This window comes from Durio zibethinus, chromosome 10, assembly GCF_047325235.1.
Source record: "Durio zibethinus cultivar Kanyao isolate XHJ-2024 chromosome 10, ASM4732523v1, whole genome shotgun sequence".
Lineage (NCBI taxonomy): Eukaryota > Viridiplantae > Streptophyta > Magnoliopsida > Malvales > Malvaceae > Durio > Durio zibethinus.
In genome coordinates, this window is record NC_143171.1 from 1577361 (window position 1) to 1604881 (window position 27521).

The 27521-nt window shown below is 32.3% G+C and overlaps 3 protein-coding genes, 1 long non-coding RNA gene and 2 pseudogenes across 16 annotated transcripts; 3 read left to right on the forward strand and 3 right to left on the reverse strand.

Moving 5' to 3' along the window:
• Window positions 1-16: 16 nt before the first annotated feature.
• Window positions 17-2256, reverse strand: LOC149516321 (uncharacterized). The gene is made up of 2 exons (XR_016345496.1): window positions 2123-2256; window positions 17-188 (listed from the first exon to the last, which is right to left on the reverse strand). It is a non-coding gene; the product is annotated as an uncharacterized LOC149516321 (long non-coding RNA).
• On the reverse strand, window positions 263-2129 carry LOC111293480 (Mitochondrial transcription termination factor family protein). Its single transcript, XM_022886219.2, has one exon. It carries the CDS (start codon window positions 2015-2017, stop codon window positions 503-505), a length of 1515 nt encoding a protein of 504 aa, XP_022741954.2. The 5' UTR covers window positions 2018-2129; the 3' UTR covers window positions 263-502.
• A 4828-nt stretch (window positions 2257-7084) lies between the features above and the next one.
• LOC111293191 (putative N-acetylglucosaminyl-phosphatidylinositol de-N-acetylase) lies at window positions 7085-12368 on the reverse strand (annotated as a pseudogene).
• A 1445-nt stretch (window positions 12369-13813) lies between these two features.
• Window positions 13814-21195, forward strand: LOC111293471 (uncharacterized). 13 transcript variants are annotated; one of them, XR_016345499.1, is made up of 14 exons: window positions 13816-14168; window positions 16195-16309; window positions 16388-16448; window positions 16746-16816; window positions 17494-17634; window positions 17750-17814; window positions 18009-18053; window positions 18272-18352; window positions 18575-18642; window positions 19008-19056; window positions 19982-20142; window positions 20409-20531; window positions 20900-20960; window positions 21058-21194. XR_016345499.1 is itself a non-coding variant. In XM_089766335.1 (12 exons), the coding sequence occupies exons 2-12, from the start codon at window positions 16210-16212 to the stop codon at window positions 20473-20475; spliced, it is 909 nt and encodes a 302-aa protein (XP_089622461.1). In that variant the 5' UTR covers window positions 13814-14168; window positions 16199-16209; the 3' UTR covers window positions 20476-20898. The 13 variants fall into 13 exon arrangements, 6 of the variants coding, with proteins under 6 accessions (XP_089622461.1, XP_022741933.2, XP_089622462.1 ...); XR_016345498.1 differs by having other exon boundaries at window positions 21036-21167; XR_016345497.1 differs by having other exon boundaries at window positions 13817-14168; window positions 21043-21119.
• LOC111293469 (transcription termination factor MTERF4, chloroplastic-like) lies at window positions 14179-16187 on the forward strand (annotated as a pseudogene).
• Window positions 21196-21282: 87 nt separating the features above from the next.
• LOC111293472 (ATP synthase subunit epsilon, mitochondrial) lies at window positions 21283-23257 on the forward strand. Its single transcript, XM_022886204.2, has 2 exons — window positions 21283-21466; window positions 22982-23257. The coding sequence occupies exons 1-2, from the start codon at window positions 21283-21285 to the stop codon at window positions 23008-23010; spliced, it is 213 nt and encodes a 70-aa protein (XP_022741939.1). The 3' UTR covers window positions 23011-23257.
• The last annotated feature ends 4264 nt before the right edge of the window (window positions 23258-27521 follow it).

The window sequence follows — 27521 nt, forward strand, 5'->3', positions numbered from 1 at the left end:
ACACTACCAAAGTGAATTCCACAACCACTTAAACATTCCACAATTTAAGTCACAAGATACAGTAATATGATAGATGTATAAAAAGCAGTCACTAGAATGTTCATATGCTTCACAAGTTTGCTATAGATAAGTCCTCCATCACATTAAAGCTGGCTCACCTGGGTGTCCATGAATATCAACACTGCTTTCTGATTTAAACATCAGTACTTTAGTTCTGCAGAAACTTACAAAACCAAATTGCAAAAGCAAAAGACAGTTCACAGGAACCCAATTTCATCAATCTTTATAAACAGATAAGTCTATATGGCTGTATTAGTCTATGCAAGTGTGGGAAAGTGAGGATGCGCTTGTGCACACATTGTAGTGTAACAATGAATTTAGGGATAAAATCCAAATATAACAACAACTAAAAGCAGAATTACAGACATAAAGACAAAAAACTTGGACGAGATATTGCAGATTAAATTGAACTTAATTCATTAATTTAATGAACAAAAATTTACTACAGAGAAACAGTGCATTTATAAAGTACTTCATCATCACTCTCATCTTCCTCATCCGAAAGAATGTCATTTCCTGGTAGCTCCAATTTCCCACCCATGCAAAATGATGGTCCCAAGCTTTCAGATTCAATATAATCACCCTGCAATCTCTCTTCAAATCTCTGGTCACTACAGTTTAAGAACCAATTCAATGAACACCGGATTCCCTTGCTTTGTAACTTAAGGTACCTGGGTTTAATCCTAGATTCAAAGCTGTACGTAAAGTACTCTGGAAACTCCACGAGCTCTTTCACTGGCCTCCCCATCTCACTTTTGAAGTAATAATAGCTTTTCTTCATGAGCTCAATTCGTAGTGCAACCAATTGGGGACATTTCACAAACATCTTTGCTACATCATCTAATGGCAGTCCCCGCCCCACAAGAAACTCTATAGGCTTCTTAAGCACATTTTGATTGAGGCTAGCAATCTGTGGCATCTTCTCAATAACACGAGCAAACCCATCTGGATCAATCTTGAGCTTCAAATTAAAGAAATACTGTAGTGTAGACAACTTAGCTTTCAAAGGTAACCCCAGAATTTGCGGATACTGCACTATAACCGAAGCAATTGCTTCCCTCCTTATTCCAAAACTAATCAAGCAATCAACATTAGGCTTAACAGTTTCTTCAAGATCATAACCAAGTGTGTATGCCCGTTTCTCCAACATTCTAGCCAAAATCTTCTTCGGCAATCCCAAAGAAACCAAGTAATCCACAAGCGGCTTAATCACAGTCCCAACTCTCATCCCTAGAAAATATGGATATTGCGTCACCATAGGCCCAATATCTCTAGGACTAACTCCAATGCTCACTAAGTAAGCAACCGAAGTACTCATTGTCCCTTCAAGCTTAAACCCCAACAACTCCGGGTACTTCTGTAGAACATATCCAATATCCTGCTTCTCCACATCAAGGCCCCTAAGAAACTTAATAACAGGAGCAAGCTCAACAACCACACTTGCCTGCAACACTTGCGGATAATTCTTAACAAACTCGCCTAGTTTCGACTTAGGAATTCCAATTTTTTCCAAGTAACCTAAGACAGGTATCATGTTTTTACGCACACTACAACCAAGCATTAAAGGGTATTCGTTGATATCATCAACAGTTAATCCAAGTCTCTGTAAGAACTCAACACGCCCAGACATAACCTCAACAGTAGAGGGTAATTCTAGATTCTCTAATTCATCGGGGATTATTCCTAAGGTTTTAAGATAATCACATATTTTGACACGGTTAACCAGCTTCTCTTTTTTCCCTTGAACAACACCCCAAGTGACAGAGGGCATTTCGTACTCAGGGAACTTGGTGGATTGAGATGAGTACTGAGAAACCCCTAAAACCCTTAAAGGGTTTTGTACCTGAGCACATGGGTTTTGGAGGGTTCTGTGTTTTGGGCAACTTTGATGGAAAACAAAAGAGTTTTTGAGGATTTTTAAGAGCTTTTGCCTTTTGAGAAGAGCTGATGAGTTCATATCAAAGATCAAATCTTGTTAAATGAAATTGAAGATATTGATTTACCGGTAAAAAAATTTTGATACTTGTAAATAAGAGATGTAAAGGAGATCGCTTTGGCTTACCTCAAAACTGCTGGTACTAATGGAGACTACTCAAGGGAAGGCTTTGCTGTTGCAGTTTTTGGTTCTCAGAAGGGGGAACGGCCGCTCCTAGGTCCTAATAGTTGCGCCGGCTTCCCTTCTTTCCTGTCCTGTCGAAATATCTTTATAGATTTTATGATTTTATTTGTGATTATAATAATAAAATATTAGTATCATCATTATTTATTCACCAAGGAAATTTATGTGTAATCAACTATTTTTTTTTAAAATTTCAATTTTAAAATTTATTTATTTATTTATGTACATTTCTTACGGAAAAAATTGTGAAATTAATTGGAGGATATTCTTCATTCCTTTTTCCAATTTATGGAACGACACACCAATTATAAATTTTCGTGGACATACAAAAATATAATAAATTTCACTGTTAATATTAATATATAAATAAAATATAAATTAATTACTGGATTCAATAATAAAAAATAAAAACAAATTCATATCCAACTTTAAACAAAATATACGTGTTAGGTCAATATATATATATATATATATATAAATGCCCACAAAGCAAAAAAATAAGTCTGCACATTCCTGCAAAGAAACATTTATGAAACTAAAACTCATTCCTTATTAAGCATGTTATCTCATTTTTAAATTGGTTTATTATGCAACAGTAGATGTTAGTCACAATAGGGGCTTTTAACGAAGTGAGTTTAGTCATTTGTCAAATTGCAGTAAATGAAATAATTACTTTAAAAAAACTAAAATCTCGAGTTAAAGAATGGAGTTATATGATAAAAATATCCACTTCATACATAATTATATTAAAAAGAATATCATTCAATTGACAAATTTATGTTATGTTCAAACAAATCCGCAAGATTAAAAAAGATAAATAAAAATACTAACATAATATAGCAGTGGAAGATTACGAAAGATTATGACAAAAAATAAGTTCACTTAGTTTTAAATTTGGTATAAATCAAAGTTATCTTGAGTTAAAATTTATAGTTAATTAAAGATAAAAAAATTCACAAGTCAAATCAAGCCGTATTCACATTTATTATTAATAATTTATATGTTTATCTAAACTTGATCTTATAATTTAAATCTCAAAATTTTTTTAAGTTTGATCCAAATTAATAAAATAAAATTTAAATTCAATCATTAAACTTAATTTATTAATAAATAATTTTAAAAATCATTTCAAAAATAAAATATAAAAAATAAAAATTCACACATATATATACTTAGATAATTATAATATTTTAATTATATATAATTTGTTTGGGTCGGATTGAACTCAAAATTTATTTTTTTATCAAAAGTTGGGTCTCAAATTTAAATGGATTTACAAGTTATGCTCAAATTCGTTTAACGAGTTTTAATTTTTTGTTTAAATTTTTTTAAAACTCAGATAGTTTAGACAATTAATCTAACTTTTAAGAGGTCTAATTAGAGATAACAACAAATAAAATGTTAATTAATTATAATATATTTTATTTTATAAATATTAAATTAAAATAATTTAAAATATTATATTATATTTTAATTTACATTCGAGCCTATATGTATATGTATATGTATATATATATACATATGTATAGATAATTTTATTTTTTTTAATTTGTTTTTATGTTATTCCATTTACTTTTTTGGGTTAGGCCGTGATTGGAGTTTGATTTTGTATTTCTATCAAAGCCTGATTATATTGTCATTTTTTGACGTCTTGTCATATTAATATATTGCGAAATTTTTTCCTCTTGGGCTTTCTTTTTCGCTCTCCCTTTTTTTTAGGAAGGTTGATTGCAGATGGGATGGATGTTGATCATCATATCAATTTTCATCATTTAGGTAGCTTCTCTTTGCAAGATCTTCTCCTTCCACTCCAAACACACATTTTTAAATAATGGTTGGTTCAATTTTTTTTATAATTTTTTTATAATAATGTTTCGGTCAATGTTTATTTACCCATTGAAAGTTGAAACCAGGTCTGATTTTTCACAGGAGAAATATCTTACTAGTTGTTGTTGACCCTAATAATGAATCCGTGTAAGCTTTTCAAAAACTCTTTAATTTTTTTCATTTACCACAATGAATTAGCCTTTTCACTTGGGAGGTTTACTTTCTGAAATATGGAAACTGTTAGAACTATAAGCAAATGTAAAGTAAATTTATCCATAATATTAGTATAATTTATCTTGTAGATTATTTGTTTGTGATACAATTAACAAATTGGCTCTTGCTGACAAATGATGAAGCTTTCAATGTTAAGATTTCTTTTATGATGCAATTTATGTTATTTGAATCAATTCAGTTTGATGTTGTGGTGTTTTTGTATTCTATTGCAAGTTCTTGTCACCAACAATAAGCTACTTGACTTTAAGAGGGCACAATCTTTACCTATTATACTTGTCTGTTGGTATTGCATTTTCATCCTTTATGTGACCTAATCTTTTTACTATTTAGAATTTTTTATGTCTAGAAATCCTTGCTTTTAAATCTTTTTTGCTTCAAATGATGTGAACCTTCACCTCTGTGTAAGTAAATGTTTAATATAGAACCTGGATTAGGTTAAAGGGACTCTTTTTTGGGTACCTTTGTAAAATCTGACTAGATAATGACTATTGCTATATCATGTCTAAAAAAAGTAACTTCATTTAGGTGATTTTGTGTATTTCCTTAATATCCGCATAAAATTCTACTTTTGTTGCTAAAAGGTCTTATATTAAAGGAGAAACTATAGGATCATAGCTGCTTAACTGCAAAAGAATTATAGAGTCTGTTGATAAGCAAAATATGCCTCTTATTTTCAAATTGGTCTATTAATACCATTATGATTACTACATCTGAGGCTTTAAGGTCAATGATGGTATCCCTAGAGATTGTTTGTCTTATCTTTCAAGGAACTTAAGCATCAAAAGATATTTTAAGAGATCACTAAAACTATGAGTTATTTGAAAAAGGTTTATTGAAAACCAATCTTTTTAACTTGCTACTTTTTTCGTATTGCTATTTCAAGAAATGCTAATTTAGCAATAATCATGTAATATAGTTAACTCAATACCTCGGGATATGTACTAAAAATAATAATATACTTCAGAAGAGATGCCATTCTCATTTTTTCTCTTTTCGCTTATGGTGGTTAATCCATTTTCCTTTGCCAAGTGGGAATTTTTTTGGTATTATCACGGATTATCTGCCCAACCACCTTTTATGTTCTATCAAAAGGGAAAAAAATATGGCAAGGGTCAAAAACAAAAACCTTGTCATGCGTTCTACTAAAAATGGTTCCTCTTTCCCCACCCACGTGATTATGTGAATGGAATTTGTTATTATTCTTCATTTTTTTTATACAGGTAATGCATATGGCATGGGAAGCATTAGAAAATATGAGCTCTATCTTGCTTATGCAGTTCACAAGGTGTTTTTATTATCATGCTAGCTTAATTAGAGTTTAAATGTTTAAGTAATCTATGTGTTGTAATGCCTGCAACAACCTGATCCTATTTTTATCTAGCTACATGACAACCTTATGTCTCTTATCTTCCTTACTATTTTTAACTTTATTTATCATAGTTTATGGTGTTTTTAATTGTTTTAAATTTGTAAATGCAGGTTCAACTTCAACAAGTGAAAGTTTTGGACCACCTGAATTTACAAGTTATCCTCTAAGTCTCTTTATTTTAGTTTTTGGACCCTTATATTTAGAATTTGGGGTGTTCAAAGCCAAAAAATTGATTTTTTTTAGCTGTAACTAAAAAATTAAAATTTGTTTAACTGTTTATAGCACCCGTATCAACTAATCTTGGATCTACCTATTAATTGATAAAATGACTTAAAAGGAATTCACTTTGTAATAAGATTTTTGATGTCATTATGGTTTTGGCAAAGTATGGAACCATGATTTATTGGCAAAGATTATTGAAAAAAAGCTTTACAGTCATGGTAGAGATGTGGTGCAACCTAGCTCCTCTAATTCATTTAAGTTGATTGTGTGCCAAGATTATTGGATGAAATTTTCAAGTTTAGGTTTGGATATGTTTGTACCAGAGATTGGTAATCGTTATTTGAAGGGATAGGTTTTTGACTTTTCTATTAATACTTGTGAGTTCGCATTTTTATATGATATAGATCTCTTATTTTCTATCTTTTATTCTCATATTTATTTATTTTTCAGCTTATTACATTTGATGGCCATGATCTTTCTGGTCATTGCAACCGTAGTTATGTGCATCATGGGATATGGTAAGTTAAAACATTTTATGTTTTTCAACTCAATTGCACAGAAGTAAAGTTTTTAATTGTTGCCTCATAGCATATGTGGCATTAACATAAAATAAAATGTACTATTCTATGATGTAACTATTTAATGCTGAGAGCTCTTAATATGTAAGGGCTTAACATTTATTCTTCTTGTATCTGGTCTTCTAGACTATATTATTTCTACTATTAACAGAATGCTTGTCTAAACAGAATCCATTTATTATATCATACGGAACACGCAATGCATAATCTTTTCTTGGCCATTTTTAAGCTATCATTTGATACTATTTATCACCATAAAATATCTTTTGAATCATTTTATATATTCTTTGTCTTATATGCACAACAATTTCTTGCATAATTCTTCACCAAGAAATTTTGAAGCCTGAGAACTTGTAAGTTACCTTGCTACCTTATTTTTATATATCCTGTTAAAGATATCATCGGCTCAGATGCTCAGCTAAATGTTTTTTCTAATTTTCATTTGAGTTTTTTTTTTTTTTCCTTTTTCCTTTTGTTGCTAATTTGGTTCAAAACTATGTTTTGAATTTAGAAGGAGTGACTGATGAAAATTTTGCTTCATTTGTTTGACAAACTTAATTTTCAAATCTAATTTCCATTTTCTTCCCTAGATTGTTTAGCTGTATAGAATTTCATGGTTTTGATATGCCTTGAACTTTTTTTGGTAAGCCACTGAAAATTTTATTTACCACTAGTCTATAACTGATTATAAAGGTTAAAATAGCAATAGAGTAAGAAAAGGTAAACATGAATAGTTTCTGGTTTATATCTTATGGCTTATTCTATCCATGTTGACATACACAAGCTTTGCCTTCTTGAAATACAACATTGCTTTCAATTCTTATACAATTTTACCGAATTAATTTTTGCATGATCATAGTTTACTGACATTAATTTGGCCACTTTTGAAATCTATTTAAATTCTATACAACTAAACAATCAAGGGAAAAAATGGAAATTAGATTTGAAAATGAAGTTTGTCAAACAAATGAAGCAAAATTCTCATTAGTCACTCTTTCCAAATTCAAAACTCAGCTTTGAACCAAATTAGCAACAAGGGAAAAATGAAAAAGAAGAAACTCAAATGAAAATTAAAAAGAATATTTAGCTGAGCACCTGAGCAAATGATATCTTTAACAGGATATATAAAATAAGGCAGCAAGGTAACTTACAAGTTCCTAGGTTTCGATATTTTTTGGTGAAGAATCATGCAAGAACTTGCTTTATATACAAGACAAAGAATATGTAAAAGGATTCAGAAGATATTTTATGACGATAAATAGTATCAAATGATAGCTTAGAAATGGCCAAGAAAAGATTATGCATTGCGTGTTTTGTATGATATAATAAATGGACTTTATCTAGAAAAGCATTTTGTTAATGGTAGAAATAATAGAGTCTAGAGGACCAGATACAAAAAGAATAAATGTTAAACCTTTACATATTAAGAGCTCTCAACATTAAATAGTTACCTGATAGTAATAGTACATTTTATTTTATGTTAATGCCACATGTGCTCTAAGGCAATAATTAAAAACTTATGTGCAATTGAGTCAAAAAACATAAAATATTTTTACTTATCGTACCTTATAATGCACATCACCATGGTTGCAATGACCAAAAACACCATAGCTATCAAATGTAATAAGCTAAAAAATAAATGAAAATGAAAATAAGAGATAGGAAATAAAAGATCTATATCATACAAAGATGCAAACTCATAAGTACTAATAAAAAGTAAAAAATCTATCTCTTCAAATGATACTTACTAGTCTTTGGTACAAACATATCTAAACCTAAACTTGAAAATTTCATCCAATAATCTTGGCAAAACAATCAACTTAAATGAATTAAAAGAGCTAGGATTGCACCTATCAATGTCATGGCTGTAAACCTCCTCTTCAATAATCATTGCCAATAAATCATGGTTCCAGACTTGGCCAAAACCATCTTGACATCAAAAATCATATTACAAAGTGAATTCCTTTTAAGTCATTTTATCAGTTAACAAGTAGATCCAAGATTAGTTGATACTGATGCTATAAACAAAGCATCAGTTTTCCAGCTTCAAACACACCAAATTCTAAATATAAGGGTCAAAAAGCTAAAATAAAGAGATTTAAAGTATAACTTGCAAATTTTGATAGTCTAAAACCTTCACTTGTTGAAGTTAAACCTGTATTTACAAATTTAAAACAGTTAAAAACACCATAAACTATGATAGATAAAGTTAAAAGTAGTAAAGAAGATAAAAGACACAAGGTTGTCTTGTAGCTAGATAAAAACAGGATCAGGTTGTTGCAGGCATTACAACACATAGATTACTTAAGTAATTAAACCCCAATTAAGCTAGCATGATAATAAGAACACCTTGTGAATTGTGTAAGCAAGATAGAACTTATCTTTTTTTAATGCTTCCCATGCCATTTGCATTACCTGCATAAAAAAAATGAAGAATAATAACAAATTTCATTCACATAATCATATAGGTGGAGAAAGAAGAACATTTTTTAGTAGAACGCATGACAAGGTTTTTGTTTCTAACCATTACCATATTCTTTTTACTTTTGACAGGACATAGAAGGTGGCTGGATAGATAATCCATGGTAATACTAAAAAAATTCTTACTTAGTAAAGGAAAATGGATTAACTGCCATAAGCGAAAAGAGGAGAAATGAGAATGGCATCTCTTCTGAAATAGATTATTATTATTAGTAGTACATATCCCAAGGTATTGGGTTAGCTAGATTACATAATTATTGCTAAATTAGCATTTCCTAAAGTAGTAATACGAACAAAGCAACAACTGAAAAAGATTGGTTTTAATAAACCTTATTTAAATAACTCACAATTTTAGTGATCCCTTAAAATATCTTTTGATGCTTAAGTTCTTTGAAAGATACGATAAACAATCTCTAGGGATACCATCATTGACCTTAAAGCTTCAGATGTAGCAATCGTAATGATATCAATAAACCAATTTAAAAATAAGAGGCATATTTTGCTTATCAACAGACTCTATAATTCTTTTGCAGTTAAGCAGCTATGATTTTATATTTGCTCCTTTAATGTAAGACATTTTAGCAACAAAAGTAGAATTTTATGCAGATATCAAGGAAAGAAACAAAATCACCTGAATGAAGTTGCTTTGTTTAGACATGATATAGCAATAGTCATTATCTAGTCAAATTTTACAAATGTACATAAAAGAAAAGTCCCGTCAACCTAATCCAGGTTCTACATTATACATTTACTTACACAGAGATGAGGCTCACATCATTTGAAGCAAAAAAGATTTAGAAGTAAGGATTTCTAAACACAAAAAATACTAAACAGTAAAAAGATCAAGCCACATAAAAGATGAAAATGCAATACCAACAGACAAGCATAATAGGTAAAGATTATGCCATTTTAAAGTCAAGTAGCATATTGTTGATGAAAAGAACTTGCAATAGAATACAAAAACATCATAACATCAAATTGAATTGATTCTAATAACATAAATTTCATCATAAAAGAAACCTTAACATTGAAAGCTTCATCATTTGTTAGCAAGAGCCAAGCTATCAGTTGTATCACAAACAAACAATTTACAAGATAAATTATACATATATGATGGATAAATTTACTTTACATTTGCTTATAGTTCTAATAACTTCCATATTTCATAAAGCAAACCTCCCAAGTGAAAGGCCAATTCACTGTGATAAATGAAAAAATTAAAGAGTTTTTGAAAAGCTTATATGGATTCATCATCAGGGTCAGCAACAACCAGCAAGACATTTCTCCTGTGGAAAGCTGGACCAGGTTTCAACTTTCAATGTGTAAATAAACATGAACTAAAACATTATTATAAAAAAATTACAAAAAAATTGAACCAACCATCATTTAAAAATGTGGGTTTAAAGTGGGAGGAGAAGATCTTGCAAAGAGAAGCTACCTAGGTGACAAAAATTGATATAATGATCAACATCCATCCCATTTACAATCAACCTTTCTAAAGAAAAAGGAAAGCAAAAAAGAAAGCCCAAGAAGAAAAAATTTCACAATAAATTAATCTGACATGACGCACAAGAAAGACAATATAATCAAGCCTTTATAGAAATACAAAATCAAAGTCCAATTACAGCCTAACCAAAAAAAGTAAATGGAATAACATAAAAACAAATAAAAAAAACAAAATTATGTATACATATGTATATATATATGCACACACATACATATAGGCACGAATGTAAATTAAAATATAATTTAATATTTTATTTATGAAGTTTGCTTTCTGACATATGAAATGTACTACTGTTGTGATGTAACTGTTTAATGCTGAGAGCTCTTAATATGCAAGGGCTTAACATTTATTTTTCCTATATCTGGTCCTCTAGACTCTATTATTTTTACCATTTACATAATGCTTTTCTAGATATAGTCAATTTGTTATATCATACGAAACACGCAATGCATAATATTTTCTTGGCCATTTCTAAGCTATCATTTGATACTATTTATCCCCATAAAATATCTTATCCTTTTATATATTCTTTATCTTGTATGCATAGCAATTTCTTTTGACAGGACATAAAAGGTGGTTGGACAGATAATCCATGGTAATGCCAAAAAAATTCCCACTTAGCAAAGAAAAATGGATTAACTGCCATAAGCGAAAAGAAAAGAAATGAGAATGGCATCTCATTTAAAGTAGATTATTATTATTATTAGTACATATCCCGAGGTATTGAGTTAGCTAGATTACATAATTATTGCTAAATTAGCATTTTTTAAAATAGTAATACGAACAAAGTAGCAAGTGAAAGAGATTGGTTTCAATAAACCTTATTTAAATAACTCACAGTTTTTGTGATCCTTTAAAATATCTTTTGATGCTTAAGTTCCTTAAAAGATTAAATAAACAATTTCTATGGATATCATCATTGACCTTAAAGCTTCAAATGTAGATCTCATAATGATATTAATAGATCAATTTAAAAATAAAAGGCATATTTTGCTTATCAACAGACTCCATAATTCTTTTGCAATTAAGCAGCTATGATCCTATATTTTCTCTTTTAATGTAAGACTTTTTAGCAACAAAAGTAGAATTTTATGCAGATATTAGGGAAAGACACAAAATCACCTAAATAAAGTTGCTTTGTTTATACATGATATAGCTATAGTCATTATCTAGTCAGATTTTACAAATGTACACAAAAGAAAAGTCCCATCAACCTAATCTAGGTTTTACATTAAACATTTACTTACATAAAGATAAAGGCTCATATCATTTGAAGCAAAAAAGATTTAGAAGCAATGATTTCTAGACACAAAAAATACTAAATAGTAAAAAGATCAGGCCACATAAAGGATAAAAATGTAATACCAACAAACAAGCATAGTAGGTAAAGATTATGCCATTTTGAAGTCAAGTAGCTTATTGTTGGTGAAAAGAACCTGCAATATAATACAAAAACACCAGAACATCAAATTGAATTGATTCAAATAACATAAATTGCATTATAAAAGAAATCTTAACATTGAAAGCTTCACCATTTGTCAGCAAGAGCCAAGTTGTCAATTGTATCACAAACAAACAATTTACAAGATAATTGTACTTATATGATGGATAAATTTACTTTACATTTGCTTATAATTCTAATAGCTTCCATATTTCATAAAGTAAACCTCCCATATGAAAGGCCAATTCACTGTGATAAATTGGAAAATTAAAGAGTTTTTAAAAAGCTTATATAGATTCATCATCAGGGTAAGCAACAACCAGCAAGACATTTCTCATGTGAAAACTTGGACCTAGTTTCAACTTTCAATGGGTAAATAAACATTAACTGAAACATTATTATAAAAAAATTATAAAAAAGTTGAACCAACCATCATTTAAAAATGTGGGTTTAGGGTAGGAGGAGAAGATCTTGCAAAGAGAAGCTACCTAGACGACGAAAATTGATATAATGATCAACATCCATCCCATCTGCAATCAACCTTCCTAAAGAAAAAGGAGAGCAAAAAGAAAAGCTCAAGAAGAAAAAATTTCGAGATATATTAATCCAACAGGACGTAAAAGACGAACAATATAATCAAGCCTTTATAGAAATACAAAATCAAAGTCCAATCATGGCTTAACCAGAAAAAGTAAATGGAAGAACATAAAAACAAATTAAAAAAACAAAATTATCTATACATATGTATATAGATATACATATACATACATATAGGTACGAATGTAAATTAAAATATAATTTAATATTTTAAAATATTTTAATTTAATATTTATAAAATAAAATATATTATAATTAATTAACATTTTATTTATTGTTATCTCTAATTAGACCTTTTAAAAGTCAGATTAATTATCTAAACTATTCGAGTTTTAAGAAAATTTAAACAAAAAATTAAAATTCGTTAAACAAATTTGAACATAACTTGTAAATCCGTTTGAATTTAAAACCCAACTTTAGATAAAAAATTAAAATTTAAGTTCAATCTGACCCAAACAAATTATATATAATTAAAATATTATAATTATACAAGTATATATATGTGAATTTTTATTTTTTATATTTTATTTTTGAAATGATTTTTGAAAATTTTTATTACTAAATTAAGTTTAATGATTGGATTTAAAATTTATTCCGTTAATTTGGGTCAAACTTAAAAAAATTGAGATTTAAATTATAAAATCAAGTTTAGATAAACATATAAATTATTAATAATAAATATGAATATGGATTGATCTGATCGATGAATATTTTTATCTTTAATTAATTATAAATTTTAACGCAAAATAACTTTGATTTATACCAAATTTGAAACCAAGTGAATTTATTTTTTGTCATAATCTTTCGTAATCTTCCACTGCTATATGTACTGGGATATATTATGTTAGTATTTTTATTTATCTTTTTTAATCTTACGGATTTGTTTGAACATAACATAAATTTGTTCAATTGATTGATATTCTTTTTAATATAATTATGTATCAAGTGGATATTTTTATCATATAACTCCATTCTTTAACTCGAGATTTTAGTTTTTTCAAAGTAATTATTTCATTTACTGCAATTTGACAAATGACTAAACTCACTTCGTTAAAGCCCCTATTGCGACTAACATCTACTGTTGCATAATAAACCAATTTAAAAATGATATAACATGCTTAATAAGGAATGAGTTTTAGTTTCATAAGTGTTTCTTTGCAGGAACGTGCACAATTATTTTTTTGCTTTGTGAGCTTTTATATATATATATATATATATATATATATATGTAGACCTAAAACTTGTTTGAAGTTGGATATCAATTTCTTTTTATTTTTTTATTTTTATCATAAAGTTTATTTTTTATTAATGAATTCAGTAATTAATTTATATTTTATTTATTATATTTTTCTATGTCCACGAAAATTTATAATAGGTGTGTTGTGCCATAAGTTGGAAAAAGGAACGAAGAATATCCTCCAATTAACTTCACAGTTTTTTCCGTAAGAAATGTACATAAATAAATAAATAAATTTTAAAATTGAAATTAAATAAAAAATTAGTTGATAACACATAAATTTTCTCGGTGACTAAATAATGATGATAATAATATTTATTATTATAATCACAAATAAAATCATAAAATATATAAAGATAGTTCGACAGGACAGGAAAAACATGAAGACGGCGCAACTATTAGGACCGACGAGCGGCCGTTCCCCCTTCTGAGAAACAAAACCTGCAACAGCAAAGCCTTCCCTTGGGTAATCTCCATTAGTAGCAGCAGTTTTGAGGTAAGCCAAAGCGATCTCTTTTACATCTCTTATTTACAAGTATCAAAAATTTTTTTACCGGTAAATCAATATCTTCATTTTCATTTAACAAGATTTGATCTTTGATATGAACTCGTCAGCTCTTCTCAAAAGGCAAAAGCTCTTAAAAATCCTAAAAAATTCTTTTGTTTTCCATCAAAGTTGCCCAAAACACAGAACCCTCCAAAACCCATGTGCTCAGGTACAAAACCCTTTAAGGGTTTAAGGGGTTTCTCAGTACTCATCTCAATCCACCAAGTTCCCCTAGTACGAAATGCCCTCTGTCACTTGGGGTGTTGTTCAAGGGAAAAAAGAGAAGCTGGTTAACCGTGTCAAAATATGTGATTATCTTAAAACCTTAGGAATAATCCCTGATGAATTAGAGAATCTAGAATTCCCCTCTACTGTTGAGGTTATGTCTGAGCGTGTTGAGTTTTTACAGATACTTGGATTAACTGTTGATGATATCAGCGGATACCCTTTAATGCTTGGTTGTAGTGTGCGTAAAGACATGAGACCTGTCTTAGGTTACTTGGAAAAAATTGGAATTCCTAAGTCGAAACTAGGGGAGTTTGTTAAGAATTATCCACAAGTGTGGTTGTTGAGCTTGCTTCTGTTATTAAGTTTCTTAGGGGGCTTGATGTGGAGAAGCAGGATATTGGATATGTTTTACAGAAGTACCTGGAGTTGTTGGGGTTTAAGCTTGAAGGGACAATGAGTACTTCGGTTGCTTACTTAGTGAGCATTGGAGTTAGTCCTAGAGATACTGGCCCTATGGTGACGCAATATCCATATTTTCTAGGGATGAGAGTTGGGACTGTGATTAAGCCACTTGTGGATTACTTGGTTTCTTTGGGACTGCCGAAGAAGATTTTGGCTAGAATGTTGGAGAAACGGGCATATATACTTGGTTATGATCTTGAAGAAACTGTTAAGCCTAATGTTGATTGCTTGATTAGTTTTGGAATAAGGAGGGAAGCAATTGCTTCGGTTATAGCGCAGTATCTGCAAATTCTGGGGTTACCTTTGAAAGCTAAGTTGTCTACACTACAGTATTTCTTTAATTTGAAGCTCAAGATTGATCCAGATGGGTTTGCTCGTGTTATTGAGAAGATGCCACAGATTGCTAGCCTCAATCAAAATGTGCTTAAGAAGCCTATAGAGCTTCTTTTGGGGCGGGAACTGCCATTAGATGATGTAGCAAAGATGTTTATGAAATGTCCCCAATTGGTTGCACTACGAATTGAGCTCATGAAGAAAAGCTATTATTACTTCAAAAGTGAGATGGGGAGGCCAGTGAAAGAGCTTGTGGAGTTTCCAGTGTACTTTACTTACAGCTTGGAATCTAGGATCAAACCCAGGTACCTTAAGTTACAAAGCAAGCGAATCAGGTGTTCATTGAATTGGTTCTTAAACTGTAGTGACCATAGATTTGAAGAGAGATTGCAGGGTGATTATATTGAATCTGAAAGCTTGGGACCATCATTTTGTATGGGTGGGAAATTGGAGCTACCAGGAAATGACATTGTTTCAGATGAGGAAGATGAGGGTTGCAAATTTAAACCGATTTACAAGTTATGCTCAAATCCGTTTAACGAGTTTTAATTTTTTGTTTAAACTTTCTTAAAACTCAGATAGTTTAGACAACTAATCTGACTTTTAACAGGTCTAATTAGAAATAACAATAAATAAAATGTTAATTAATTATAATATATTTTATTTTATAAATATTAAATTATATTTTAATTTACATTTGTGCCTATATGTGTGTGTGTGTGTGTGTGTGTGTGTGTGTGTGTGCATATATATATATGTATAGATAATTTTGTTTTATTAATTTGTTTTTATGTTCTTCCATTTACTTTTTCTGGTTAGGCCGTGATTGGACTTTGAATCTGTATTTCTATCAAGGCCTGATTATATTGTCCTTCTTTTACGTCTTGTCGGATTAATATAGCGTGAAATTTTTTCTTCTTGGGCTTTCTTTTTCGCTCTTCCTTTTCTTTAGGAAGGTTGATTGCAGATGGGATGGATGTTGATTATCATATCAATTTTCGTCGTCTGGGTAGCTTCCCTTTGCAAGATCTTCTCCTCCCACTCTAAACCCACCTTTTTAAATGATGGTTGGTTCAACTTTTTTACAATTTTTTTATAATAATGTTTCAGTTAATGTTTATTTACCCATTGAAAGTTGAAACCAGGTCCAGCTTTTCACGGGAGAAATGTCTTGCTGGTTGTTGCTCACCCTGATGACGAATCAATGTAAGCTTTTCAAAAACTCTTTAATTTTCCCATTTATCACAGTGAATTGGCCTTTCACTTGGGAGGTTTGCTTTCTGAAATATGGAAGCTGTTAGAACTATAAGCAAATGTAAAGTAAATTTATCCATCATATCAGTACAATTTATCTTGGAAATTGTTTGTTTGTGATACAACTGACAGCTTGGATCTTGCAGGCAAATGATGAAGCTTTCAATGTTAAGATGTCTTTTATGATGCATTTTATGTTATTTGAATCAATTCAATTTGATGTTGTGGTGTTTTTGTATTCTGTTGCAGGTTCTTTTCACCAACAATTAGCTACTTGACTTCAAGAGGGCACAATCTTTACCTACTATGCTTGTCTGTTGGTATTGCATTTTCATCCTTTATGTGGCCTGATCTTGTTACCATTTAGTATTTTTTGTGTCTAGAAATCTTTGCTTCTAAATCTTTTTTGCTTCAAATGATGTGAGCCTTCATCACTGTGTAAGTAAATGTTTAATGTAGAACTTGGATTTGGTTGAAGGGACTTCTCTTTTGTGTACATTTGTAAAATCTGACTGGATAATGACTATTGCTATATCATGTCTAAACAAAGCAATTTCATTCAGGTGATTTTGTGTCTTTCCTTAATATCCGAAAATTCTACTTTTGTTGCTAAAAGGTCTTATATTAAAGGAGAAAGTATAGGATCATAGCTGCTTAACTGCAAAAGAATTATGGAGTCTGTTGATAAGCAAAATATGCCTCTTATTTTCAAATTGGTCTATTGATACGATTACGATTGCTACATCTGAGGCTTTAAGGTCAAGGATGGTATCCCTAGAGATTGTTTGTCTTATCTTTCAAGGAACTTAAGCATCAAAAGATATTTTAAGGGATCACTAAAACTGTGAGTTATTTAAAGAAGGTTTATTGAAACCAATCTCTTTCACCTGCTGCTTTGTTCGTATTGCTACTTCAGGAAATGCTAATTTAGCAATAATTATGTAATCTAGCTAACTCAATACCTCGGGATATGTACTAATAATATAATCTACTTCAGAAGAGATGCCATTCTCATTTCTCCTCTTTTCGCTTATGGTGGTTAATCCATTTTCCTTTGCCAAGTGGGAATTTTTTTGGTATTACCATGGATTATCTGTCCAGCCACCTTCTATGTCCTGTCAAAAGGGAAAAGAATATGGTAGGGGTCAGAAACAGAAACCTTGTCATACATTCTACTATAAAGTGTTCCTCTTTCCCAACCCATGTGATTATGTGAATGGAATTTGTTATTATTCTTCATTTTCTTTTTGCAGGTAACGCAGATGGCATGGGAAGCATTAGAAAAGATGAGCTCTATCTTGCTTGCGCAGTTCACAAGGTGTTGTTATTATCGTGCCAGCTTAATTGGGGTTTAACTGCTTAAGTAATCTATGTGTTGTAATGCCTGCAACAACCTGATCCTGTTTTTATCTAGCTACAAGACAACCTTGTGTCTCTTGTCTTCTTTACTGTTTTCAACTTTATCTATCATAGTTTATGGTGCTTTTAACTGTTTTAAATTTGTAAATGCAGGTTCAACTTCAACGAGTGAAGGTTTTGGACCACCCGGATTTGCAGGTTATACTCTTTAAGTGTCTTTATTTTAGCTTTTGGACCCTTATATTTAGAATTTGGTGTGTTTGAAGCTGGAAAACTGATGCTTTTTCAGCTGTAACTAAAAAATTAAAACTTGTTTAACTGTTTATAGCGCCAGTATCAGCTAATCTTGGATCTACCTGTTAATTGATAAAATGACTTAAAAGGAATTCACTTTGTAATCTGATTTTTGATGACAGGATGGTTTTGGCAAAGTCTGGAACCATGATTTATTGGCAAAGATTATTGAAGAGGAGGTTTACAGTCATGGCATTGATGTGGTGCATTCCTAGCTCCTTCAATTCATTTAAGTTGATTGTTTTGCCAAGATTATTGCATGAAATTTCCAAGTTTAGGTTTAGATATGTTTGTACCAGAGACTGGTAAGCGTCATTTGAAGGGATAGGTTTCTGACTTTCTGTTAATACTTGTGAGTTCGCATCTTTGTATGATATAGATCTCTTATTTCCTATCTCTTATTCCCATTTTTATTTATTTTTCAGCTTATTACATTTGATAGCTATGGTGTTTCTGGTCATTGCAACCATGGTGATGTGCATTATGGGGTACGGTAAGTTAAAACATTTTATGTTTTTCGACTCAATTGCACAGAAGTAAAGTTTTTAATTGTTGCCTCATAGCACATGTGGCATTAACGTAAAATAAAATGTACTACTGCTGTGATGTAACTATTTAATGCTGAGAGCTCTTAATATGCAAGGGCTTAACATTTATGCTTCCTGTATCTGGTCCTCTAGGCTCTATTATTTCCACCATTAACAGAATGCTTTTCTAGATAGAGTCCATGTGTTATATCATACGGAACACGCAATGCATAATCTGTTCTTGGCCATTTCTAAGCTATCATTTGATACTATTTATCCCCATAAAATATCTTCTGAATCTTTTTATATATTCTTTATCTTGTATGCACAGCAAGTTCTTGCATGATTCTTCACCAAGAAATATCGAAGCCTGGGAACTTGTAAGTTACCTTGCTACCTTATTTTTATATATCCTGTTAAAGATATCATTGGCTCAGGTGCTCAGCTAAATAATTTTTCTAATTTTCATTTGAGTTTCTTTTTTTTTTCATTTTTCCTTTGTTGCTAATTTGGTTCAAAGCTGAGTTTTGAATTTGGAAGGAGTGACTGATGAAAATTTTGCTTCATTTGTTTGACAAACTTCATTTTCAAATCTAAGTTCCATTTTTTTCCCTAGATTGTTTAGCTGTATAGAATTTCATGGTTTTGATATGCCCTGAATTTTTTTTTGGTAAGCCCCTGAAAATTTTATTTACCACTAGTCCATAGCTGATCATTAAGGTTAAAATAGCAATAGGGCAAGAAGAGGTAAACATGAATGGTTTCTGGTTTATATCTTATAAATTCTTCTGTCCATGTTGACATAGACAAGCTTTGCCTTCCTGAAATACAACATCACTTTCAATTCTTATACAATTTTACCTAACTAGTTTTTGCATGATCAAAGTTTACTAGCACTAATTTGGCCACTTTTGAACTCTCTTTCTTGTCTATTCTTCCCTTTCATATGATCTACATTCAAGTCGAAACTATTTAATTTCTAATTTGGCCACTTTTGAACTCTTTCTTGTCTATTCTCCCCTTTCCTACGATCTACATTCAAGTCAAAACTATTTTATTTCTTTCTTCTCTGGATTCCAATCCAATGATTCTCTTGTTCAGTCACTGTAGAAGTTAGAGGTTGTTGGCCAAGTTGTTGCATCTAGGCAGCAAAGGAGAAAGAACCCTTGAACAAACTTACAGTGGCGTTAATAAACTTTTCTCCTTTATATGATTTGACATGTTATATTGTTTGTGGGTTTTCCCTTTTTTGTTCTTTTCTCTGACTTATGACAATTCTTCCCTTTTGCCTCTGTTTGCTTTTAGGTGAGTATCAACATTTTGCTCAAGTATAGTGGACCACTTGACATTTGGTTGTCAACTTTAGATTCCACGCGACATCCTAAAGGGGTAATGCATTGCTTGCTTAATGAGCATCCACGGAAGAGCTTCCTTGCAATGGCGCAACACTCAAGCCAATGGGTTTGGTCTGTGTGCTTCCTAATAAATTCTAAAGGAATTGATAGGACATCACTAATGGTTTTGTCATGAAAATAAATCAACACCATTTCTCATTTTCTTGAGAAATTAACTTTTGTGTTTTTTTATGAATATTACTCTTAGATTAATCATAAAATAGGTCTGTTCATCATCTCCTTGATTCAGCATTTTTTCTTTCTAGAACATTATATAGCATGTTCCGAATATATTCTTGAAATATATTTTCTTAATTTTTTGAGTGTTGGTCTTGCAGGTTCCGTAAGCTTTTTGTTTCATTTTCCAGTTATACCTACGTTAATACTCTCAGAAAGATCAAGTGATTATAGATGGACTTGAGGACAAAGCTCCTACGGATTTGTGCCTGTTCATATGTGAGGTAATTCTCTGCAGTAACCCAGGGATTGCTACTTGTTAGATATACTCACTTGAAATCTACATCAGCCATCCTCCATCACAAACTTTAGCTTTTATACTTGTGCTCGTATCGGAAGGATTCACATCAGCAGTGATGTTCGGATGGATATTGGAGGCAGCCACTCTACTAGCTGTAGTTAAGAGACTTTGTTGTAATTGATTGCTTATTCAACATCTAAAACTTAGGGAAAATGCACTTTTCTTGTCAGCATAGCCTGCTCCATTGTTATAGTTTTATCGATAAAATGTGGATTTATGATGTTGTAGAGGAGATGGAACCTGACTCTCCATGTCAAACTTGTAATATATTTGCGGATTTTTGACTCTCAGGATTTGCTGTCTAAACGACAATTCTTTTTTCATGCGGCCAAATCTTTGTGCAAATTAGATGGTAAAACTTCTAATAATAATAATAATATAATAATAGAGATTTGCTGAATAGATCTTTGAACCCTGATGTTTCAAGGGCGCAGTGCTCATTCTTTTAGGACACATCGGAGCCCAACTTTTATCGGTTGTCCCAGCCCCGTGCATAGCCCAAAATTGAAAATGTAATGAAGCCCAACCTAGAGGCCCAAAACCAAAGACCAAGCGAATAAAAGGCCCCCATTGGGCATCGGTTGCTGAAAAGTGAAGAAGAAGAAGGAACATCTCTCCTATTTTCCACAGTTCGTAGGCTTTGCAGCCGCAACACAACAAAAAGAAAGAAGAAAATGGCGTCGAACGGGGCGATTCCGTTCTGGCGTGCAGCCGGCATGACGTATATCACCTACTCGAACATATGCGCCAATCTCGTCAGAAACTGCTTGAAGGAACCTTATAAGACCGAGGCCCTTTCTCGTGAGAAAGTCCATTTCTCCATCTCCAAGTGGACCGATGGAAAGCCTGAAAAGCCCGGTATGTCCCCTTTCCTTCTTCTTCATACAGATCGGGGGGTTTCATTGGCCCCTGCTGCTTATGCTTAATTTTAAAACTAATCTGTTAAGCTGGAATTGGTTCATTTTTGTCATGAATCTGTTTAATCTTGCACTTTTGATTGTTAATTTTTGTAGAAAAAAAAAAGAATTGGGTATTTGTTTCAGAAATTTGTCCTTTGCATCTGCCAAATATGGTTGCTAATCTTGAGCCGCTCTTAGCTAGTATTTTGAAGACATTCTAGCATCCAAATTCTAAGTTTGCTGGAGCACTTGGGCTGATTAAAAATTACTTTTGAAGTGGACTTTGACATAAAATTCTTTAATATAGTGCTTGATCACACAAACTCATTTCTTTTGGGTTTACTTGACATAGCTAGTTTAAACAAGTTGCTCAAACCCCACTCAGGGCAACTGAGTTTTTACACGTATGGATCCGAATTAGGTCTGATAAATGACCTTTGTCACTGGTTTAGTAGTTCGACGCATTGGTCTATTTTTTTAAGTCTACAACAAGCCAGCCTTCTTAGTGTCCTTGATATTATCCATCAGGGATTAAGTGTATAGAATTTGTGTGATTAACTTTATTTTCTGTGAGATAGAAAACATCTTGCCTTTTATGTTGAGAGAATTTTGTGGGATGTTCAAGTAGAGCTAGCTTCCATTGCTTAATATTGGATAAGTGAAATAACTGTTGAGGGGACCATGGTCCTAGACAGCTTAAATCTTTTTTGAACACCTATTGTTTTGGAATTCCATTTAGCATAGGATGTTAAAGTCGTGAAGTTTATTTGCGAGTTGGGTGTGAACCCTACGTCATTTGGGCAATGCCTGCAAATCATATTCATGCTGTCCTATATTGCTTCTATCTTTACTTGGGTTTATATAAGAAAGGGAAGTCTGGTTTACTATCTTCTGCAGATCTGTAATAACTATGTGCATTAACTTGCTCCTTTATTTGCTGTACGGGGTTATATGATTTGCTCAGTCTCTGCATATTTCCTTTTGCCCTTTGTGTTACTTTCATTGTCAGACATTATTTATCAGGGTAATAGCCAAAAACGCTTTGTCCTTTGATCAAATTACATTTATCTTTTTGTATTTAGCAACACTTACATTTCTTCTCTTGGATCATGACATATGTGAAGTCATACGTGAGTATATGCTGACCATATGGTTAAAAAGATATGTAGAATACTTTCATCATCAAGTGACATTTGACTAGTGCTCTCCAGACCTAAGGGAATAATTGTAGATATTGCGACATACAAGAAAATTAGTGTACTTTCGGCAAACTTTGAACTGTGATTTTGTATCTTACCCAACTATTGTCATAGCCTGTAATTCCATCTGAAAACCAATAGTAATCTCAGGCAAGATTTGGTCAATTTTCTGCTTGTGTTCTTTTAATCCCTTTTCAGACTAAACTTTGCTGATATCATTATTTGCCCGTCAATGACTTGTATTCTGATGATATGCCTTGTTGGTTTAATATCAGCTATCCGCTCTGATTCGCCAGAAGAATGAGTTGCATGGTTGGTCATCCAAGTCTCTGGACGGGAAGGAGTTTAATCTTTTTTTTTTGTTTTGTTTTGTTTTTTTTTTTTGGTAATTTTTCTGTAATGTCCAAAACAATTGGACAGATTTCAGGTTTTGACATGATGCTTTATTTAACAATAATGTATTTTGCAAGTAGACTGAAGTTGGCCTCCTGTTACGGAAGTTCATGGGACTCTGCATCTTAAATGCTGCTGTCAGTTATTTCTTTTTTTCATTGTTTCTCTTTATTCTTCTTTGAATTCCTAGTTCGTCTATCTCTGACAGTGTGATAAGCAATTGCATACTAATATAGGTCTAATATTAGAGTTGTTTTTCTTTAGTATGAGTCATAGTGATGAGTCATCGTACCATAAGTGATGAGTCACTGTACCATAATAATAAGTCATTGTACCATAATAATGAGTCATTGTACCATAGTTATGACTCACCGTCCTTAGGCTTTATCCTAAGCCACTTGTAAAGTTGCTTTGTCCTAGTCTTGTCTTATTAGGCTACTAGTCCTTTATTTTTTCCTTGTATAAATAGCATGATACTTCTCTAGGAAGTAATCATCAATCTAGCAATCATCGAAAAACTCTAGCAATCATCCATAACCTATCACAGAAAATCCCTTGTAACAAAACCTTCCTTTATAAAATATGTTTGACTAAAAACCTCTCTTCTCTTTTGGTGATTCCATCTTCCTTTTTCCATAATTACATCTTTTAGCTTCATGCTTCTCTTTAAGCTATTCAAAGTTTACAGTGATACAAGTTGAGTATGCTCTGCAGTTGCCATATTATTATGGATCCTCTGCATCTGAAACTCTTGTTAATCTATTAAACAGATCATTGATCCCTTTCCCTCAACCAAAGAAAAGTCATACCGTCCCAAGATCATATTAATAGTAAGTTACTATAGTGAAAGACATATCTCCATAAAAGTCAGGCCCCCAGTTCGACGTTAAGCCAAGACGGCGCCAGAGTCTTGAACACTGGCTAGAATACCTTGGTTATATGTCTGATCTATGGAAAGCTTATGGTTGGTATTATCTTGTCAAGTTTGATCGATCTACACGTTGTTGTCATAGTACCAGATAGTATTGTTAGGATTCTACCACCCGGAGAGCCCGAAACTGAAGCCGTGTCAGTTGCCAGAGCCTTAGTCGTACTATCTGTCGCTGTGTATAGAAATGGTATCAGAGCTTGCAGCTTGCCAAGATAGCGAGAAGAAAGTCATGTTTCTAAAGTTTTGATTATTGAAATTGGAAAAGGAAAAGCCAAAAGAGAATCTTATTTTCATGGATCTATCCACTATTAGCAATTCTAGTTCTCAACCTTCTTCCTCCAGATCTTCTTTTAGTTTATCCTCTCTTCCATCTCCTGTAATTAAAAAATCCTCTTCTTCTAAGCTTAAGTTCTTATATGAAGTAGATTACATTTCAGAAGAAAAGAAAACCCAACAAACAGTTCTACCTCTTGTAAATCCTTATACAGCTTTCTCAAGCTCCTCCCCTTCTCTTACTAGATCTTTAAAAACTCTTTTAAAACCCAAATATCCAGCTCCAAAAGAGTATGTTCAAGCCACAAACTTTGATCAATGTATTCTTCCAGCAGGACCTCAAGAGCACTTTGTTACTCTTTAGATCCCAGAAGAATTTTTTCACCAGCGGTCAGAACAAGGATACACTCACATTCACTTTGGTGCTATCAGAATCGCCTTAACCTTTCAGGGCAGAAATGGAATTCCTGTCTGTTACAGAATGGCCTTATTGGACACCAGATTTAAAGATTACAAGCATGCAGTCCTTAGAATCGTTGAGACGATACTCAATGCAGGAACTGTTTTCTTCACAGTCTTCTCAAATTATAATATGTCTCTTCATGATCCAACCCTGTTAGATGTTTTAAAAGTTCAAGTCCAGATCGTACGCACAGAAATGAAAGGCCTCCAGGCAACCCTTCACTATCAGATGACATATAGAGTTCAAGATCATGCCATTAACTTGCCTCTTTCACACTCCAGTGATGCAGTCTTTGTTAAAATGGAAACAACAGACAGAACTCCTAAACATGTTCATATTTCAAAGCAGATTTCTAATGAAGAACTTGCCACCCTTCTCTCAAAGACGTGGACGACAAGTTATCAAAAGATTTGAAAGCAAGATGAACCAATTGAACATTTTGATCCAACCTACAAGACAAATCAGGATGGTACTGTTACAATTGAATTTGATCACAGCAAAGGAAAGGATGTTCCTCCTCTAACAATCTTTCCAACATAATTTATGATGCAAAGATGCCATGCTGATCTCCTTGATGTTTCAGTCACACTTTCAATCCAATGAAAATCTCATGTATGCATATAAATCTCCAGAAAGATACTGCTATTAGGACATAAATTGTCAATGCAAAGAATGCCAGATAGATGCAGATAAAAGTTTTCTGGATGATGATGATGATATTTCAAAGAAGCAAAAGAAGAAAAAGTCTTTCCAGCAAAAGCTCAAAGAAAGATATGAAAATGGAGACCCTGAAGTTGATCTCTTTGGTGAACCCTCAGGAAAGTTTGACTATTATGTCATCTATCCTAAGAAAGGCAAACCACACCCTCTAACCTACTCAACTCAACTCACACAAAAACCAGATTCCTCTTAAAATTCCACCCAACCTTTACCCACATCGTTACCACAAATCTCCATGATGCAACCAACCTACCAAAGCTCAAATTTCCCTTCTTTTGAAGAATTTCATAAAGACCAATATAAACACATTCCAAAAATCCCCACTCCCACTGACAGAGATGAATATGAAAACCAAAAAAGTGTTTCTTGTGCTGAAGCAGTTTTAAACTGGCAGATTAAAAATTCTCTCCAGCAGAATTCATACCTGCACAGAATCGAACATAAGTTGGACCAAGACAGTCAACATTTTGATTAGAGCCTTGTCAATCTTCAAAATATTATTCTTGAAATTCAGTGAAGGATAATCACACTTGATCAAGAACTCAGATACATGGTTGAAACCAACACTGGATTCACTTATGCTTTCACTGAATGAGAGAAAGAAATGAAGAGCCTAAAGATTTAACTTGCAGACCTTCAAAATCAGTTTCGTCAGAAACAACAACAAGAAGCAGCCTCTAGTTACAACATCTTCACATCATATCACACTGGTATGCATGATACACCTTACCAAGCCTATACTCCTCTTCCATTTCAACCATACAATCTTCCAACCTCACTTTCAAAATTTTTTTTCACACTTTTTCAGTATAAACCTCCCTCAACCTCTATCTCAACATCATCACAACCAATACAATACTTTACTCTTATCTCAGACCAACCCTTTTTCGGTACAACTGAAAAATGGATTCACAGATTTTGAGAACAACCAGTTGATCCAAAACCCAAACGAGTAGCAGAACAACCACTTTCTCAACCTTCAAAACCAAAACCAAGCTTAAGTTTCACACCTCTAAACCCTACACAACCAACCCAAAAACCTGTACAACTTATGATTTCTCCTATACAAACCCTTCCAGAAATACTTCACCAGATGGCACAAGACAACCTTCTTCAGTTCTCCCTTGAAGATATTTTTCCCTCTACCTTTGAGATTGAATCTCACATGGACACTGTCAAATCAGATGAATCAATTGACACAGATGATACTGATGACTCAGATGAAATGATGTTCCTTCATATTTTCATGACAGAACCAACAGTTGAAGTTTCAGATGATACTCCAGAAGTTCATAACCTTGATGCAATGGACGCTGAACAACACCCTCCTCCACAACAATCACATGCTCTGCCTTCAACATCAAAATTCTCAGTTTTTACCATTGATGTTTTTCTTTCAAAATGGCCTTCAAGATTTCAAAAATTCTTAACATGAGGACTCGTTGAATTAAACTCTCATCCCAATGTTACGATGAACATAGTTTTGATCAGATTTATTTTCAGACTAGTTGAAACTCTGAAAAATTTTTGGGACAACATTGATGAATACAGACAACTCCAGTTTTTTCAATGCCCAACAATCACAGACGCTGTCTCTCAATTTGCAGTAATCTTTTGTGGACAAGAAACTCACAGGTTAGAAAAGATCAGAGAGCAATTCTTCATACTTAAATGTTGTTCTCTCCATCCAAAAGACCTTGATAGACACTATCAACAATTTTCTCAGTATTTTTACATATTTGGTGGCTTCGATGATGTCAACTTAAAGCAAGCATTTCTTAATTCTGTTTCAGAAGAACTTGCCCAGCAAACAAGAGCCCAGTTGAACCTCAGATCCCTTGATGTTAAATCTATGACCTTTGGAGAAATCTACAAGATGATGCTGAAAGCCCTTGATAAGATTTGCAAAGAGCACAAATACATCAAAATCTTGGTGCACAACTCCAACAAGTTAGAAAAGCCTTGTTCTTACTCCTCTTCAGGACTTCAAATCAAATGTTCTTTCAAAGATTTCACATGCTTTTGCAGCAACAAA